Below are 15,372 nucleotides of genomic sequence, written 5' to 3'. Positions count from 1 at the left end.
GTGCCAGCGGAGAGGGGAACTGGCCTCTGTGTGAGGGCGCCCGTTGTCGGCGGCTTGGGCCCCAGGACGAGGGGAGCCGCGGGGCAAACGGAGCAGGCCTCTCGGTGCGCGGTTCCTGTGAACAGACAGAGGAGACGAGTCATTCTTCGTGACAGTCCTCCTGTCCTCTTGGCAGTTTGACTTTAAAAATAACTTTTTTTTCCTATTGCGAACAAGGCTGTTATAGTTCGTGGACCATTTACGAGCTTGTCAGTCACTCTGTCAGGGCTGCTCATAACCCACACTTTTCATACTGCAGTTAGCACATTTTGAAAAGTATAACTTCAGGCTTTATAAATTGATGTCCTGATAGCTTAGATTTTACAGCAAATGTGTGGAGATGAATGGTATTTGATTCGGGCTGGCTCTAGGGCTGTGCTGTCCAGTACAGTCGCCACTAGCTATTTGTGGCTATTTAAACTTAACTTAAAATTACACTTCTGTTCCTTAGTTGCACTCACCCCGTTCTGAGTGCTCAGTAGCCACATTGAGCTGGCAGCGACCGTATTGGACAGTACCTATGAAGTACACCTCTACTATCACTACTGTCAAGTTCTCTTGAATAGCGCTCTTCCAGAGGAAAAGATTCCCCTTTCTTTGCATGGTAACCTGCAGAAAAAATGGTCCAAGGAGTTTAAATAGCATGTATCTTAAAGCTTTTTCTAAGCAAATTTGCAAATTGCGAAGAATCCCAAGTTGGGGAGAGTGCCTCGGTCAGTCTTTGCAAATGAAAATATTCTGGGCGTCCTCAGCATGCTCTGCTTATTTAAAGAAACTTGGAACTGATACAAATGAATTCTTCCTTTTTAAATGAACCCTTGTTTGTATTCACCAAGCTTACTTGAAATGTGACATTTTCGTCTGTGGGAAAGCTGGCCTCTGTTGTCATGCGGTGTTGAGCAGGTAGGTGTCTGCTTCATTGTAAAGAACACGGCTGGACCAACAATGGGAAATGCGCAGCTGGGAGCTTTCTTGACATGCCTGTTTTTCCCTGTAGGAGAGCTGCGACACATCACCAAGCTGAAGCCCTGGAGCCTCTTTGATGTACTTGTGGAAAAGTATGGCTGGCCCCATGAAGATGCTGCACAGTTCACAGATTTCCTGATCCCGATGTTAGAAATGGTTCCAGAAAAACGAGCCTCAGCTGGCGAATGCCTTCGGCATCCTTGGTTGAATTCTTAGCAGATTCTGCACACACGCGTTCTGAGCTGGCACATGTTGTCCAGTGCATTGGCCCTAAAGGGGGACTCTCGTTCTTAACAGGATTACAAGTGAGCTGGCTTCATCCTCAGACCTTTTATTTTGCTTTGAGGTACTGTCGTTTGACATTTTGCTTTTTGTGCACTGTGATCCTGGGGAAGGGCAGTCTTTTGTCTTCAGCTTAGTAGTTACTGACCCACTTTACTTCTGGAAACAATAACATGTCTCTAAGCATTGTTTCTTGTGTTGTGTGACATTCAGATGTCAGTTTTTTTGAACGAAAAATACTTTCCTCCTTGTGTTTTGGCAGGTTTTGTAACTATTTATGAAGAAATATTTTAGCTGAGTACTATATAATTTACAATCTTAAGAAATTATCAAGTTGGAACCAAGAAATAGCAAGGAAATGTACAATTTGATCTTCTGGCAAAGGGACATCATTCCTGTATTATAGTGTATGTAAATGCACCCTGTAAATGTTAATTTCCATTAAATATGGGATGGGGACTCAAATTTCAGAAAAGCTACCCAGTCTTGAGTGCTTTGTAGCCGAAGTTGCATGTAATGGGCGTTCACTACTCCGAGCAGCTGTGCACACTTTCATTCCATGACTGTCCTTTTGCTTTGGATTTTAAACAACTGGCTCTGGGTTATATCATTCCCTGTATGGCACTTTATGCAAAGAAAAGACATGCTTCTCATTCTAAAACATGTATTATAGTTTAGCACTCCCATTTTTGCATATTTTAAATTAAAGGTACTTTTAAGGAAAAAGAGCAATTTCCCTTTAAAAATGTGGTAGCCTGGCGCCATGTGGTGCTGCCTCCCCCAAGCCCTGCACGTTAAACTCCACATAGATTGAATCGGACAAGAGAAACACGTTCAGTGTGTGGGATGAAAAAATATACGTGTATTTTTTTGGAAGAGCTTGCTCGTGTTTGTCTAGAACCAAGGTATGATATATGCAGAATACTAACATCTCAGAGGTAACAGGGATTGCATTCATTCCAGAGACAGTTTCGTGTGTGGCTACAACACATTTTACAAGCTTTTCCATTGTCTCTCCATGCGTTGAAGTTGAGAAAATGATTTTTTCCCTTTGCAGGTTGCACACAATTTTGTTTATGCATTTCCTTAAAACCGTAGAATCCAGAACACAAACCATAGTAGGCAATACAATTTTAGACTGTAATATATAGCGGTACATTTAGCCTCTTTTAGAAATCAGTGGATCGAATTTTTTTGTTTGTTTTACATTCCTCAAGGTGCCTCGTTTTTCTTGACTTTGTCCATTAACATTTATCCATATGCCTTTGCAATAACTAGATTGTGAAAAGATAACAAGTGTTGTAACAATAATCCATTGTTTGAGGTGCTTGCAGTTGTCTTAAAAATTAAAGTGTTTTGGGTTTTTTTTCCCCAGACATTGCCTTGGTCATTGTGGCCTATATTTGAAGCGATAGAATCAATAAACATTTGCTATCCTTTTAATGTAGTGTAACCAGAACTAAAGGAAGTATCAGCATTCCTGTAGCAGGAAATGTAGGTGTAGAACATGCATTAAGGCTTAATACGAGGAAAACATTCATTGTTTTGTAAGGGTAGGATATGGATCTAGAAAAGATGCTGTAGTATAGATCCATTACCTAGAATTTCTGTGAACCTTTTTAATTCATGTTTCATCAAAAACATACTAGTTACATTTTGTTTGCACATTGTCATTTTTTTTTTTTTTCTTTTTAACAGTATTCACTGTGAGGGAACAAGACACGTAATCCTTTTAGGAGTTAGCATTAGATCGTATCGCTGTGAGGTGGAAGATACCATTCATTTATGAAATGTGCATGCTAAGTTTTTCTGCTGAGGCTGTAGGTGACCTTGTAGGTTCTGTGAAAGATAGTGGCTGTAGACCAGTGATGCCATCCAGAATTTGCACAGGAACCATTCTCACGAGAACCACGGAGTTCATGTATGTCTTCCCTAAGTCCGTAAGAATTTTTATCAGGGTTATGACACACTTGAATGAAATTTGTCTAATACAGTTTTGGCTCATGTTAGAAAATAATCCAGATAATTACGAATTTTGTAAGGATCTCTCATTTAGGATAAAATAGCCTAACTAGTTTATAAATGTAAAAGCAATTGTTCTAGAAGGAATATACATTTGTATTAGGTATGGTATGGTTTTTAGCAGATTCTTGGTGGCTTGATGATGATGAATGCATATAAGCTAAACGAGAACCACTGGTTATGCAAAACACTATAGCCAGCTCAAGTGATTTTAGTTGAATGTCCTATCTTTTCCTTTCTCTAGTCCATGTGAAGTCATCATGGAAAATGACAAGCAGTGGATCACATATGTGATTCTAGCAGATTCAGAAGCTGGCTGTCTGGAAATTAGAACTGCCCCAAGGCAGAGGAAAAGTGGATATAATAGGAGCTTCAAAAAAGCATTAGCTTTCTAGGTGAAAACTGATTTACTAACTTGCTTCTTCCCGTACTTGGATCATCCCTAGCTAGTTAACAGCTGGGGTAGAGAACTTCAGTTTGTATCTGCTGGTGAAATTACTTAAATTCGTTTTCTCCCATTAATTTTTTTAGAAATTAATGCAGTTTACAGAAAAGCTTCCATATACATTATTTGTATAGTAGGGAAATCTAAAACTATGAGGAATTAAAATCTTTAGGACAGTCCTTTTAAAGAGGTGTGAATATTAATAGTTCACTATGCTAGTTAACTTTGTCTTCTGTTTGAAACTATCGGGGGGTGGTGGGGGTGGTGGCGGTGGATGACTGGATGATGTAAAAGCCACTTCTTCGTGGACACGTATTTCTTTTGCAAATACCGTAAGTAGAATCTTGTTTGATAATCAAGGATGGCAAAGTTGACCTAAGTTCTTCTAAAACTTGGATTAGGATTGAGCCCTAAACACAGCTGTGTTAAGGTAGCTGTTTTCAAAAGGAAATGGAAATTAAAAGTGTAAAACATGACATACTACTGCCAATCTTAGTCATTTTTAGTCTGTTTACTTTTTTCTCCAATACACAGAATTTGTATACTGTGTCAAATTATGTCAAGTAATTGGATGGTGAAATATGTGTTGACAAATACTGTCACTACTATTGGTTTATACTTAATCCTCCTGAGAGGTAGAAGACAAAGAATTTATTATTCCAAAATAATAACTAGCATTTTGTATTTCAGCAATAAAATGTTCACTTGAGAGGCCATTTTCATTTCACTTGAGAGAGCTAAAAATGCCTTTTTCCTTTAGTTTTGTACACCCAAAACAAATTTGTAAAATTTCCTGCTACTCTTTTAAATACTATAGCTAGACAGTAAATGTTAAGGTTTTCAACTAATTTTGGTTCATCCATAGGACATTTCAGTCATGTTCTAACATGTACAAATTAGATAGTCCTGTGTTTTTAGGTAAAATATTCCATACTTTCAAACAGTTGTAAATTAGTCTATAGATGAATCATGGGATGCTTTAATGGAATGGATTCATTTTGTACGATGTCAGATATAAGTAAATGTATGTAGCATTTACGTAGCACGGTAGTTTCTTATGGCTCCTGCTCCTGCAACAAAATAACATGTAGGAACATTCCAGGAACAAGCCTTTACCGCCTCCTGACGCTCGCTGCGGTCCAGTCCAGCTGAGGTAGTAGTTGCGAAAGAACATGGAAGGCTCCTTACAAACTCTATCTGGAAAAGGTAACTAACTTCTCTAAAAACAAACACTTGCATAAACAGACCCCAATCTCAGAAGTGGTACAGGACAATTTGGTAAAACTGACATAATTGTGGTTTATTAACATGAATTAAAATGCCCAACCAGTGCTTCAATGTGACAGTATATTTAAAAGAGAAATTAAAGGCCATATACTGTACTACTTTCACAAAGATCACACAGTTTTGCAAAGACATGTCATATATATGTACAGTGCTATATGTCAAATGAGAAAAGCTGTAAGCGATTATATACGCAAAAGAAATGCAGTATTTACAGTTTGTCAGGAGACATTAAAAATCATCTATACATTAAATTACATTTTGCTTGCAAATAACCGATAAAACAAAATGAGCCATCTTCACACCAAACTAAAAATCTGTATTGCATTTTTTTTTTTATACATAAGATGCACTCACAGAACTGCTGATTGATAGAAAGGAAATCCTGGTACTGCCATTACTGAGCCGTGTATTTAATGCATATGTATAAAATAATGTAGAAAACATTCACTAAATGAATTTAATTCCAACAATAAAATTTAAAAATCATGTAGCATCAAATCTACTGCCAGGAAAACAGCTGGAATGTTCACTTAACTTACAAAATAAAAGATACCTACACTGGCTTAACAGCACATTTTTTAAGGAATTTTTTAAAAAGCAAAAATGGGAAAAATACAATGAGAGAGCACTGGTGTTTTTGTTTTTTTATACAAAGTTTCATGTACAAGCTTTAAAAAGTACCTTAACAGGTACATATGAAATATACAGTTTATCTTACAGAACATTTTAAAAAATGTTTTTGGAGTCCATTTTAATGCCACCCTGAACCATGGTAATTGTTCTGAAATGTTGGTGGCACCTGTGCTCTGTGAATTGGAATCTGTCCAGGCACTGGAGATGCCTGCTGAGGTCCTTGAACCCCATGTGGCAGGGCCACAGAGCCAGGATGAGGACAGAACCCTGAAGCGGTAGGTGTGGGAATACTGTTTGGTCCTTGGGGCTGGAGATGAGGACCTGCAACTGGTAATGGACAATGTGGCCCTGTTCCAGAAGGCTGGTGTTGGGGTCCCGGTCCCAGAGTGGTGTGATGTGTAGCTTGTGAGGGATACGGTGGTACAGCTGGATGAGCACTTGAAGGAAAAAGTGGAGGTCCTTGATGAGGTGGGTGGTGTAAGGCTTGAGCCGATGGGGTATGATGCCCAGAAGCCAAAACACTGGAAGGCGGAGGAGGAGGGGGTGGTGGAGGGGCTGAGTTCACCACATGCTGGTGTTGTGCTTGCAGACCTTGGAGTCCTGTGGGGGGATGGGGCGGTGGATGGTGATGCGGGGCGGGGCCGGGAGGGGGAGGGGGTGGTGGCAGATGGTGTCCAGCAGTTTGAGAGTGAACGTGGGACCCAGGGGTGACAGCATGAACAGGCCCCACGCCATGTGCTACGGAGTGTGGCTGTTGCTGGACGAGGTGTGGTCCTGGAGCGGGAGGCGGGGGAGGCGGCGGGGGGACTACAGCAGCGGAAGTCTGATGGTGAACGGGAGGGTTCTGCGAGGGCAGAAAGTGCCCTGGAGTAACGTGGTGTCCCGGAACGGCTTGCTGGCCTGTGGTGCCAGGAAGTGCTTGATTTGGTCCTGATGTAAACACAGTTTGTTGGGAAAGACTGCCTTTCAGCTGACTATAGTTCTGAAAGTTTGCGGAGGGCTGCTGGTTTTGATAGTAAGAGGAAGAGGAAGGGGGCGGAGGGGGTGGAGGGGGCGGTGCCGTGCTGCCCAGGCTCTGCTGGTTAAACTGACTGTATGCTGCCGAAGCCTGTCCTGAGGGCGTCTGTGGAAACAGTGCTCCAGAAGGTGCCTGCTGTGTACTGGCTTGAAGGTTCTGTGCTGCTGGGTAAAAATTCCTTTGAGGCTCTCGCTGAGGGGTTCCAACTTGAGGTGACTGAGAATGGTGAGGCCTGTAGGGAGAGCCTAACTGCTGTGAAGGAGGCTTTGGTGAAAGATAACCGTGCTGTACAGGCGTGTGAGGCGTCGATGACTTTGGAGGATTTTCTACGTGAGGTGACGGAGGACAGTGCAGCTTCACGGGCGCAGAAGGCAGCTTCTGTGCAAGCTGCTCGGATGAACTGCGCGCCAGTGGCTGTGGAGGGTGATTCTTTGAAAGGGCCTGGGTGTTACTTGACAGCTGTTTTTGATGGAGTTCTGTTTTCAGGTGGACACCGCTCTCAGCTTCTGACCCAGTAACTGTTCCCTCCCAATGGGAATCTGGCTTTGTGAGTATTTTCCCATGTGGCTGGACAGGGATTACAGGTCCTGGTGAACCAGGCTGTGAGAAGAAAACAAATTTATATAAACTTAAGCAACATTTTATGTACATTGAGGTTTGTTATTACTGGTATTTAATGTTAGTTAAATATTAATTTTAACGGGGGCAGGGAATAAGAGGTCTGAGAGGACAACTGCAGAGGCTTGGGATGTTAAAAAGCCAGTTTTTTAAAGCAGTTCAGCAAGTTCTGATAGTAAGCTTCAACTGAATTCCCTGAATTCTTATTGAAGACAAGTTAAGGAAATTAATCTGCCCCTTTTTTTCCCTGAGCAGTGAAACCTGTCTCTGACTCCTATTCTGAAAGAACCACACTTAAACACTTCAGGCAAGTTTCAATTCCATAATTGAAATTTCTAAACTCCACCTAACGATAAATTTGCTTGGGGGTAGATAAACTTGCTCCCCCAAACTGTTTTCATTTGTAATACCTTTTCCATTGTTCAAATACAGGTAATCCAAGGATTAAGACTACTTGAATATATAATGATGTTCTTTAAGGAAAAAGAAAAAATCAATCTCAGATTTCCTCATCGTTAGTTTCCAAAGATATTGCCCCACTGGATTATCATGTCTTCATGATCCAGGATAGAGGCAGCATTTCTTTTAAATTAAGAATGTCACCTGACCTTTTGTTTTTAGAGAATTAATTGGCCAGTCAAATATTTTATGAAAAGACTATGAATTTCCTAGACACTAGGATAAGGGGTGGAAGGAACTCTTGGAGCAAGTGTAAGCTGCTAAAGTACGTTCAGCACATTGGAACTTTAACAGGAAAAGTGTCCAGAAATCAGGAAACTGATCCTTGGTACAGCAGAAAAACCTCCATGTGCACATTACCATCCACTTTTCTGAAGGGCCACGTTAAAAGGTCAATGTTATTACCTTGCTCATTTTTGAAGGGCTTTTACAAGTATTTTGGGAAGTATCTGGGGATGCACATTCACTTGTAGTCGTGGGTTCTGGATTTTCAGGATCAGGATCTGTAAAGCATAAGGAACCATAGAAAATGTAAAATTGCATGATAAATACTGCTTTTTACTAACACTTCGACGTACATTCTACTATTCAAACCAACGTCTTATAAAGGCTCTCTCCTTTCTGAAAAGGTTTTTAAAACAACAACCATGATAGGTCATCTGCTTACTGACCTTCCATAAGTTCACTGAAAGAAGGGACTGGGCCCTTGGGTTGCAACTGGGGAATGTGATTTGAATGAGATGAAGGTGAAGACGGAACATGAATCGGTGAACATGGGACACATGGTGACTCTCCCCCTAGAGATGAAGCAGAAGCAGACCCAAAGAGAACATTAGAAGCACAGAACGGGGGTGCAGAGTGATTAGCTGACTCCACTTTTTGGCAAAGGAACAAGCTCACTTACCACTATCTTTATCTTTTCGGTGATCACTGAGTAGTAAAGCTCTCTGATAACTCCTCTCTCGCACTTGCTCCACTGAAGTTGAGGCGGTCCTTTAAAATCAAGTCATAACATCAGTTCAAAAGCTGCTGCCGGCTAGATCAGTTTGTGTCCCCTGATGGCCAACACAGCCTCTCAGATAAAGGCTTTTGCTCTTTGGGGAAAAGCTTTGAAAACAGCTCCCCACCCCAGCCCGCAACACCTCCCCAAACTGAGATTTTTATCCTCATTTATTTGAAGAACTCAAGCAGACGCCATTCCTTTGTCTTAAGCAATTTCTTGGTGAAAAGGAGGGGGTTGTTGAAGGGGGGGTAGCATAAAGGCATTCAGAACGTCACTTCAGGTTACCAAAGGGACCACATATACCCCTGACAAATTACCTTGGGTCTGGATTATAAGGCTAGCAGGAAGCTCAGAGGTAAGAGGACCATGGAGCAAAATGAATGTGGCCTCCTGCCCTTTGCAGGACCCTTCTGTATCCAGCTTCTTCTATTCCTATCGAAGAAACACTAAACATGGCTGTTCTTTCAAGGCAACTGGTAAGGGTGGCAAAGAAATTGCCGGATGTTGACTAGGATAAAGGTTCTTTGGAGAGGAATATTTGTGTGAAAATTATCAAGGAGTAGATACAATGGACCTTTAATGACGCGGGCAAATACATAACTGGTTTAAAACTCTATCAGCAAAAAGGATCTGTCAAAATTATGATCACAAACCTCTGCTTTAGGAGAACAACAACAAACAGGAAGGCAGCTGATTAACAAAAACTTTGTTGTTTTTCAGAATAGCATACTTCAAATCTTTACAGATATAGCTCCGTTCAAAATCAGCTATGTAAAAAGTTAAGATCCTGACTGGATGATAAAATAACAAAGACTACTGTCATTATAAGGTATACTACTTGTAATTCTAAAGTTACCAGTTAGGGTTTTTTTTTTTCAACAGGCAGCTTACCATTGGACTTCTGGTTCATTCTTTTCACTGGCAGAAGCTTCCTTAACAGGACAGTTATTGCTGGTTTCTTCCAAAGTAGCATTATAAACTGTAGCTGGTGTTGGTAAAGGTAGGCTAGCAGTGCTTTCTACCTGCTCCCCGTTTTCACTCCCGTTGGCACACCCATCAGCATTGCTGCTACTCAGGTTTCCACTTGTGTGAGGTGATACATTAACCAGTGGAAAGTGTTCTGCCTTAGAGCCACTTTTCCTAGCTTCACGTTGTCTTTTCCGGTATTCTAATAGAGAAACCTTAAGCAAGAAAGATAAGGAAAAGCAAATCTTTTATCCTTGTTTTTATATGTCAGTGTCAATCTATTCTTTTTTTTTTTCTAAAGAGAATTACTATATTTAACATTAAGAAAATTATATAAAATAATTTGATTCCGAACAAACAATAATAATTAACAATTATCAAATGCCTACTATATGCCAGGCATTGTAGTTAGATGATTTACATACATTATCTCATTTAATCCTCACAACAACCCTATGAAATAGGTATATTATCATCCCCATTTTACATATGAGGAAATTGAGTAACTCACTCACTCAAGGTCACACAGCTGGTGAGTGTTGGAGCCGGGATTCGAACCTAGGTCTTACTTGAAAGCCCGTGCTCTTTCCACTATACTATATTGCTTCCCACAAAGTTGCCAACTGGACTCTGTTATAAAAATTAAAAGCACACATCACTAAAATTCTTTCGACTTGCAAAGCAATAAGCCTATTAACAAATAAAATACGTGTTGTAGTTTCTCCCGCTGCTCTGAAATAAGGCATTCTAATTGTCTCCGTATGTCTGCCAACCAAATAATGGTGGTAAATCAGGGAACTTTTTATATAATAAATACTGTTACATCCATGGCCTAAATACTGTAGGTATTCAGGATGAGGAAAGAGGCATTTCTTCTATATCGGCTGCCTGTTCTATGTAAAATAAGGGTAATAAGAACACAAATATTATTCAATTCTGTTTATTTGGTTGGGAAGTGGTTATCTTTAAAAGTTACTCTTCCAGTGAAATAAATCACCTTGAGGTTTCGATCTCTGAAACCATGCTCCTTACAGGAATTTTCCATATCACTGGCTCTCTGCAAACATTATCTAATTCACTGAGCATTTACAAAAGGTTTAAAAATGTACATATCAATAATTCAATATGAATAAAGTATGAATGCCTTACACAATACATATTATAACTACTAATTACCCTCAGAAGTAGTATGAAAGAAACACTATTAAAAGGACTATAAATCGTTAAATTTGTAACCTTTTTCTTTTGTGGTGGATTCTGGGGTGTGCAACTTCCGTCGATCAAACTGTCATTAATAGTCCGTCCAAAACCAGATACAAGCCCATCTTCTGAAGTACAAAACACAGGTGTTTCCATAAACATGCCTCTAGTATCATCCTGCATCAGGCACTTTGACTCACTTATTCGGAAGCCTCCTCCAACCTCCAACTGATGTGAGGGTGTCAGGTCCCTCAAGTTGGAGTTTACTGAGAAGTTAACTCCTGTTCTGTCAGGACTCTTTACCCAGGAAGAATATATTGGGCCCCGTCCAGAGTGAGCAGATTCCAGTTGGCTGTTAGACTCAGTCCTATCATGTGCAGGTGTTTCCATGGTTTTATGTAAGGCAGCTTGCTCGACTGTATCGAGTCCCAGTTGAAGGTCTGACACAGATTCCTTTTCTCCAGGGCACTGCCTACTGACTTCAGTCCTACTCCTAGGGCTGGTATAACCAATAGTCTTTATTTCTTGCAGACCGAGTTCAGTTAAATTAGAATTTCTAAAAGGCCCCAATGTTAACATGGTTGAAGATCTGTCAAAGCCCTGTTTACAGAATTTAAAAAAAAAAAAATTACACAAATAACCACATTTGGAAGCTAGTTACATTATTAAATCTACCAATAATTTATACTGATACTAGGGAAAAGTCACCGATTTAAAAAACCTTTTTTCATATCTCCTTACCTCTTGACTGTAAGTGCGTCTCTTAATTTCTGGAGAACTTTCTGGGGAAGAAATATTCTACATAAAAGAAATAATCATAATTGAAAATTAAAATATGTTAACAAGCCCATGATATTTATAGAAATGAAAACTTAAAATGAGAAACTACTACACAGACTTTGGTTTTAAACTTTTTCTCTTTTATTTCCATTCCCCTTATATTTTGCTTTAAGGTCACTTTGATACACAGTCATTTAGTCTGACTTTTGTGTATCAATCACATGAAATGAAAGTTATGTGCATTTTAATAAAAAATAAAGTTTAAATTCACAAATGCATGTTCCAAATTTTCGTTCTTAGATTCTTAAGAACTTTTTTTTTCTGCTCTCAGTACACTAATTATTAAAGGGAGAAAGAACAGCTATTAAAGAAACCCCATCCCCATGGGTTTTTGTTTCGTTTTTTTCTCACCTCAAAGTGCATGGTATTTCCCGGTGTGCCAGGAGTTACTGGGGTAACTGGTGAATAAATGGGCTTATAACCATTTCTGCAAGCTTCATCGTCTGACTTTACCCGTGGAGGAGTGGCAAATGATGGATCCGTAAGAGTAATATCTGTGTGAGTTGGGGTAGCATATGGTGAAGGAGTAGGTGTGGAGGTTTCTGAGTAAGCAGAATCTAGTAACTGATAGAGTCTTCGTTTTTTTAGTGGTGTAGTTAAATCTGTTGGTGAAATTAGTTAAGAAATTATACCGCTGCTATTTGCTATAATCTGTAATATATTCTGGGAAAGATCAAAAAACATCAGCAATCGTAATTATGATGATTTTCACCCCGAAACTAAATTTCACGGTTTTTAAAGATAACAGGAAGCAATCTCTCCCCCACCCCTCCGCCCCCCAACTTAGTTTCACTGTTAGCAAGCATTATCTTGCCGGAAGGCTTCCAGGCCTGGGGGGCTCTAAGAAATCTTGCAAGTACAGCTGTTAATTTAACTGATTTCTAAGAGTCCTTTTGAATCTTGTTGGGAAACAGCTGGCCAACTAGGCCCAAAATTCAACCATAAGCCCCAACATATTGTACATGGTACTGCAAATTAAGGTTTTCATGTCTACCTTCGTCTAAAACTTTGGAGGACAAAAAAGAGAAAATATATATAACAATGTGCTTCTTTTGAAAGGTACATAATAATTAGAATATATATATATGCTATATATATCCTGCCACATTCTCCACACTAGAACAACACTGAAAAGAAATTCTACCTGGAAGAGAACAGCTATCATTTAATAGTAGTGGACTTCTATTTTCACCATTGACTGTAGGACTTCTGGATCTTTCTTGACAGGGTGAATTAAATCTGTGTAAAATTGCTGAGTTTTCTTCTTCCAGAGCTTGTTTCAACCACCGCTGAAATACACAGAACAATAAATGAAGAGAAATCAGTTTGTAGCTGTTTACATATCCTATAAATGTAGAGCCAATTCCAAAAGCATTTCACTACCAGGACTGGTAGTAAGGAATGAGAATGGCATTTGGCTCATACTAGATTTTCAAATCCGAAGAAAAGTTTACCTTCTTGCATGAGCCAGAAATGTTTTCAGGAGGTTCTTTTCTTCTCCTTTTTTCTGAAAGGAATGGTGAAGTGAATCTAATGTAGTGCTTAGGAGTAGAGTATACATGCGGACTATAAGTGAGACCCGGTAAAGAATTGAGCTGTGTAGCTAACACTTCAGGATCTGTAGTTATGCGCAGAGGCCTTTCTGAAAGGGTGTCTGAAGGTTTTCCTGTCTTCTCATTCTTCTCACTTAACCATTCATTGACCAAGTGCTAGAGAGAAGGAAAATTTGGATCACTATATATGTAATTATACAGATTCTCCTATAGAATTTTCTAATACCAAATTTGTAACTGACATATTATCTAAAATGAGAGATTTAAATCATTCATGTATGATGTCTAAAAAGTCAATATAAGTCATTCTGCATTTCGTTGGTTATCTACACTTATTACTAAAATTTTTTACACAATAATACTTTGTAGGAACAAAACACATGATAGTTTTTATAAAACAGTAAAAATCTAGGAGACCTCAGTACTATCTTAAAAACACAGACACTAAACTGCTTCTATATTATGTGTAAAATGTTTAGTTTGTCAGACTTTAGGCAGTGTTTTTCTACTCTGGCTGCCCATCAGAATCTCCAGATGAGGCCAGTGCATATAATTTTTTTTTTTTTTTAAAGCTGTTGGCATTGACAATCACTAATGATTTAAGGGGTTTGAAATCTCTAAGTTCCCATGCTTTGAAAATTCACATAATCCCTTTCTTCATTCTGTTTATTTTTTTGGATCTACAATGTACATAGTTCAGTCTTTACTGGCTATATGAATATACCTGATCCTAAAGTATAATGATTACTCACCTTTTTCTTTTTTAAAAACTATTTAGTAAAGTTCAGATGTAATGGGTATGGAAATAAGGATTACATTTCTCAGCTCAAGCACATTTTCTTTGCTGTGTGGGCATTTATATCTTTTCTACCTAGTTATCAAATTATACTTTTATTTTTATTATAAATGTTAATTTGTAGAATATGTAGAAAAACTAGTGTATATGTATTTACACATACATTCTCACAATACACATACAGAAATACATACATTAAAAAAATAGTCTACCCACATCCTGTCTTCTAGAGATAATCACTATAAGCATTTTGGCATCTTTTCTTTCCTTCCTTTTTTCAATGTATGTAAACTTCCTTTCTAGGACAAGCAACAGTGGGGCTAAAGCACTTGGGAGTCTGCAACAGACTGCCCTGGTGTGAATCCTGGCTTTGCCACTTAGCGTAAACTCAAGCAAGTTACATAACTTTTCTACATCTCAATCCTGATCTATAAAAGAAGGGTCATGAGAGAAACTAGCTCTACAAATAGGGTTATTGTAAGGATTACAAGAGTTAAATAACCAAAGCTCTTCATAGAGTATCTGGCACAGAATAAGTGCTATGTATGAAACTGAAGAAGGCCTTTACATTATAGGAAATCACGATAATTTGGTACTCTGTCAAACAGTAATGTTTAAAATAACAGTATATATCATATGCAAAACCTGTGGCAAAAAGACTTTTTTTTTTTTTTTTTAGAGAATCAGGATACAGGAACCTATATCTCAAGACCAGGGAATTAAATCTATAGTGCCACAATAGTTTAGTCATTTAATAATTAAAGGGCAGGGACTATGTCATATATGTAATCAAGAAAGCAGCCTTTTTTTGTTTTCCTGCACTGTGCAACTTGTGCAATGTTGGTTCCCAGACCAGGGATTGAACCCACGCCCTCAGCAGTGAAAGTGCAGAGTCTTAACCACTGACCACCAGGGAATTCCCAAAAGTAGCTTTTCTTTTAAACATGAATCTTTTCTTTCTCACTAATCCAAATTATGAAGAAAATCTGCAGCTACTTTTTGTCCTCCCAAAGTGGGCAAAAGTAACTGCTCACTGTCAAAATCAAGTACTAGCTTGCTTGTTCAGGATCCAAGGTGCAAAGGTGAGCACAGACTTCAAATTAGAGCTGTGTTTAGATCGTCTCTATCTAATCTTCTGACTCGCCACTGAAGTATACTCCCAGGTTCCTCCTAGATATTTACGAAATATACTTCTCATGGTTTCACAGTACCTACAAACTATACTGAATTTGGTAAGAACAAAGA

The 15,372-nt window shown here is 39.1% G+C and overlaps 2 protein-coding genes across 16 annotated transcripts in view; one reads left to right on the top strand and one right to left on the bottom strand.

The window, feature by feature from the left end:
• Positions 1-1,766, top strand: part of SRPK2 (SRSF protein kinase 2) — a 229,168-nt gene extending 227,402 nt beyond the window's left edge. For 9 of the 11 annotated variants that reach the window (XM_057549513.1, XM_057549517.1, XM_057549516.1 and 6 more), the window contains one exon: positions 1,037-1,766. In XM_057549513.1, the coding sequence (XP_057405496.1) occupies positions 1,037-1,221 (185 nt within the window). In that variant the 3' untranslated portion in view covers positions 1,222-1,766. Of the gene's footprint in view, positions 1-875; positions 943-1,036 lie in introns of all 11 variants that reach the window. The other 2 variants (XM_057549521.1, XM_057549515.1) reach the window with 1 other exon arrangement.
• A 3,875-nt stretch (positions 1,767-5,641) lies between these two features.
• KMT2E (lysine methyltransferase 2E (inactive)) overlaps positions 5,642-15,372 on the bottom strand; it is a 98,660-nt gene continuing 88,929 nt past the window's right edge. For 4 of the 5 annotated variants that reach the window (XM_057549508.1, XM_057549506.1, XM_057549507.1 and 1 more), the window contains 10 exons: positions 13,233-13,487; positions 12,923-13,067; positions 12,130-12,380; positions 11,680-11,736; positions 10,975-11,538; positions 9,664-9,953; positions 8,674-8,762; positions 8,441-8,566; positions 8,175-8,272; positions 5,642-7,292 (listed from right to left, as the gene is read on the bottom strand). In XM_057549508.1, the coding sequence (XP_057405491.1) occupies positions 5,793-7,292; positions 8,175-8,272; positions 8,441-8,566; positions 8,674-8,762; positions 9,664-9,953; positions 10,975-11,538; positions 11,680-11,736; positions 12,130-12,380; positions 12,923-13,067; positions 13,233-13,487 (3,375 nt within the window). In that variant the 3' untranslated portion in view covers positions 5,642-5,792. The remainder of the gene's footprint in view (positions 7,293-8,174; positions 8,273-8,440; positions 8,567-8,673; positions 8,763-9,663; positions 9,954-10,974; positions 11,539-11,679; positions 11,737-12,129; positions 12,381-12,922; positions 13,068-13,232; positions 13,488-15,372) is intronic. The other variant, XM_057549509.1, reaches the window with a different exon arrangement.

The sequence above is a fragment of the Balaenoptera acutorostrata genome, chromosome 7 (assembly GCF_949987535.1).
Source record: "Balaenoptera acutorostrata chromosome 7, mBalAcu1.1, whole genome shotgun sequence".
Lineage (NCBI taxonomy): Eukaryota > Metazoa > Chordata > Mammalia > Artiodactyla > Balaenopteridae > Balaenoptera > Balaenoptera acutorostrata.
This window is presented reverse-complemented; position numbering and strand designations above follow the sequence as displayed.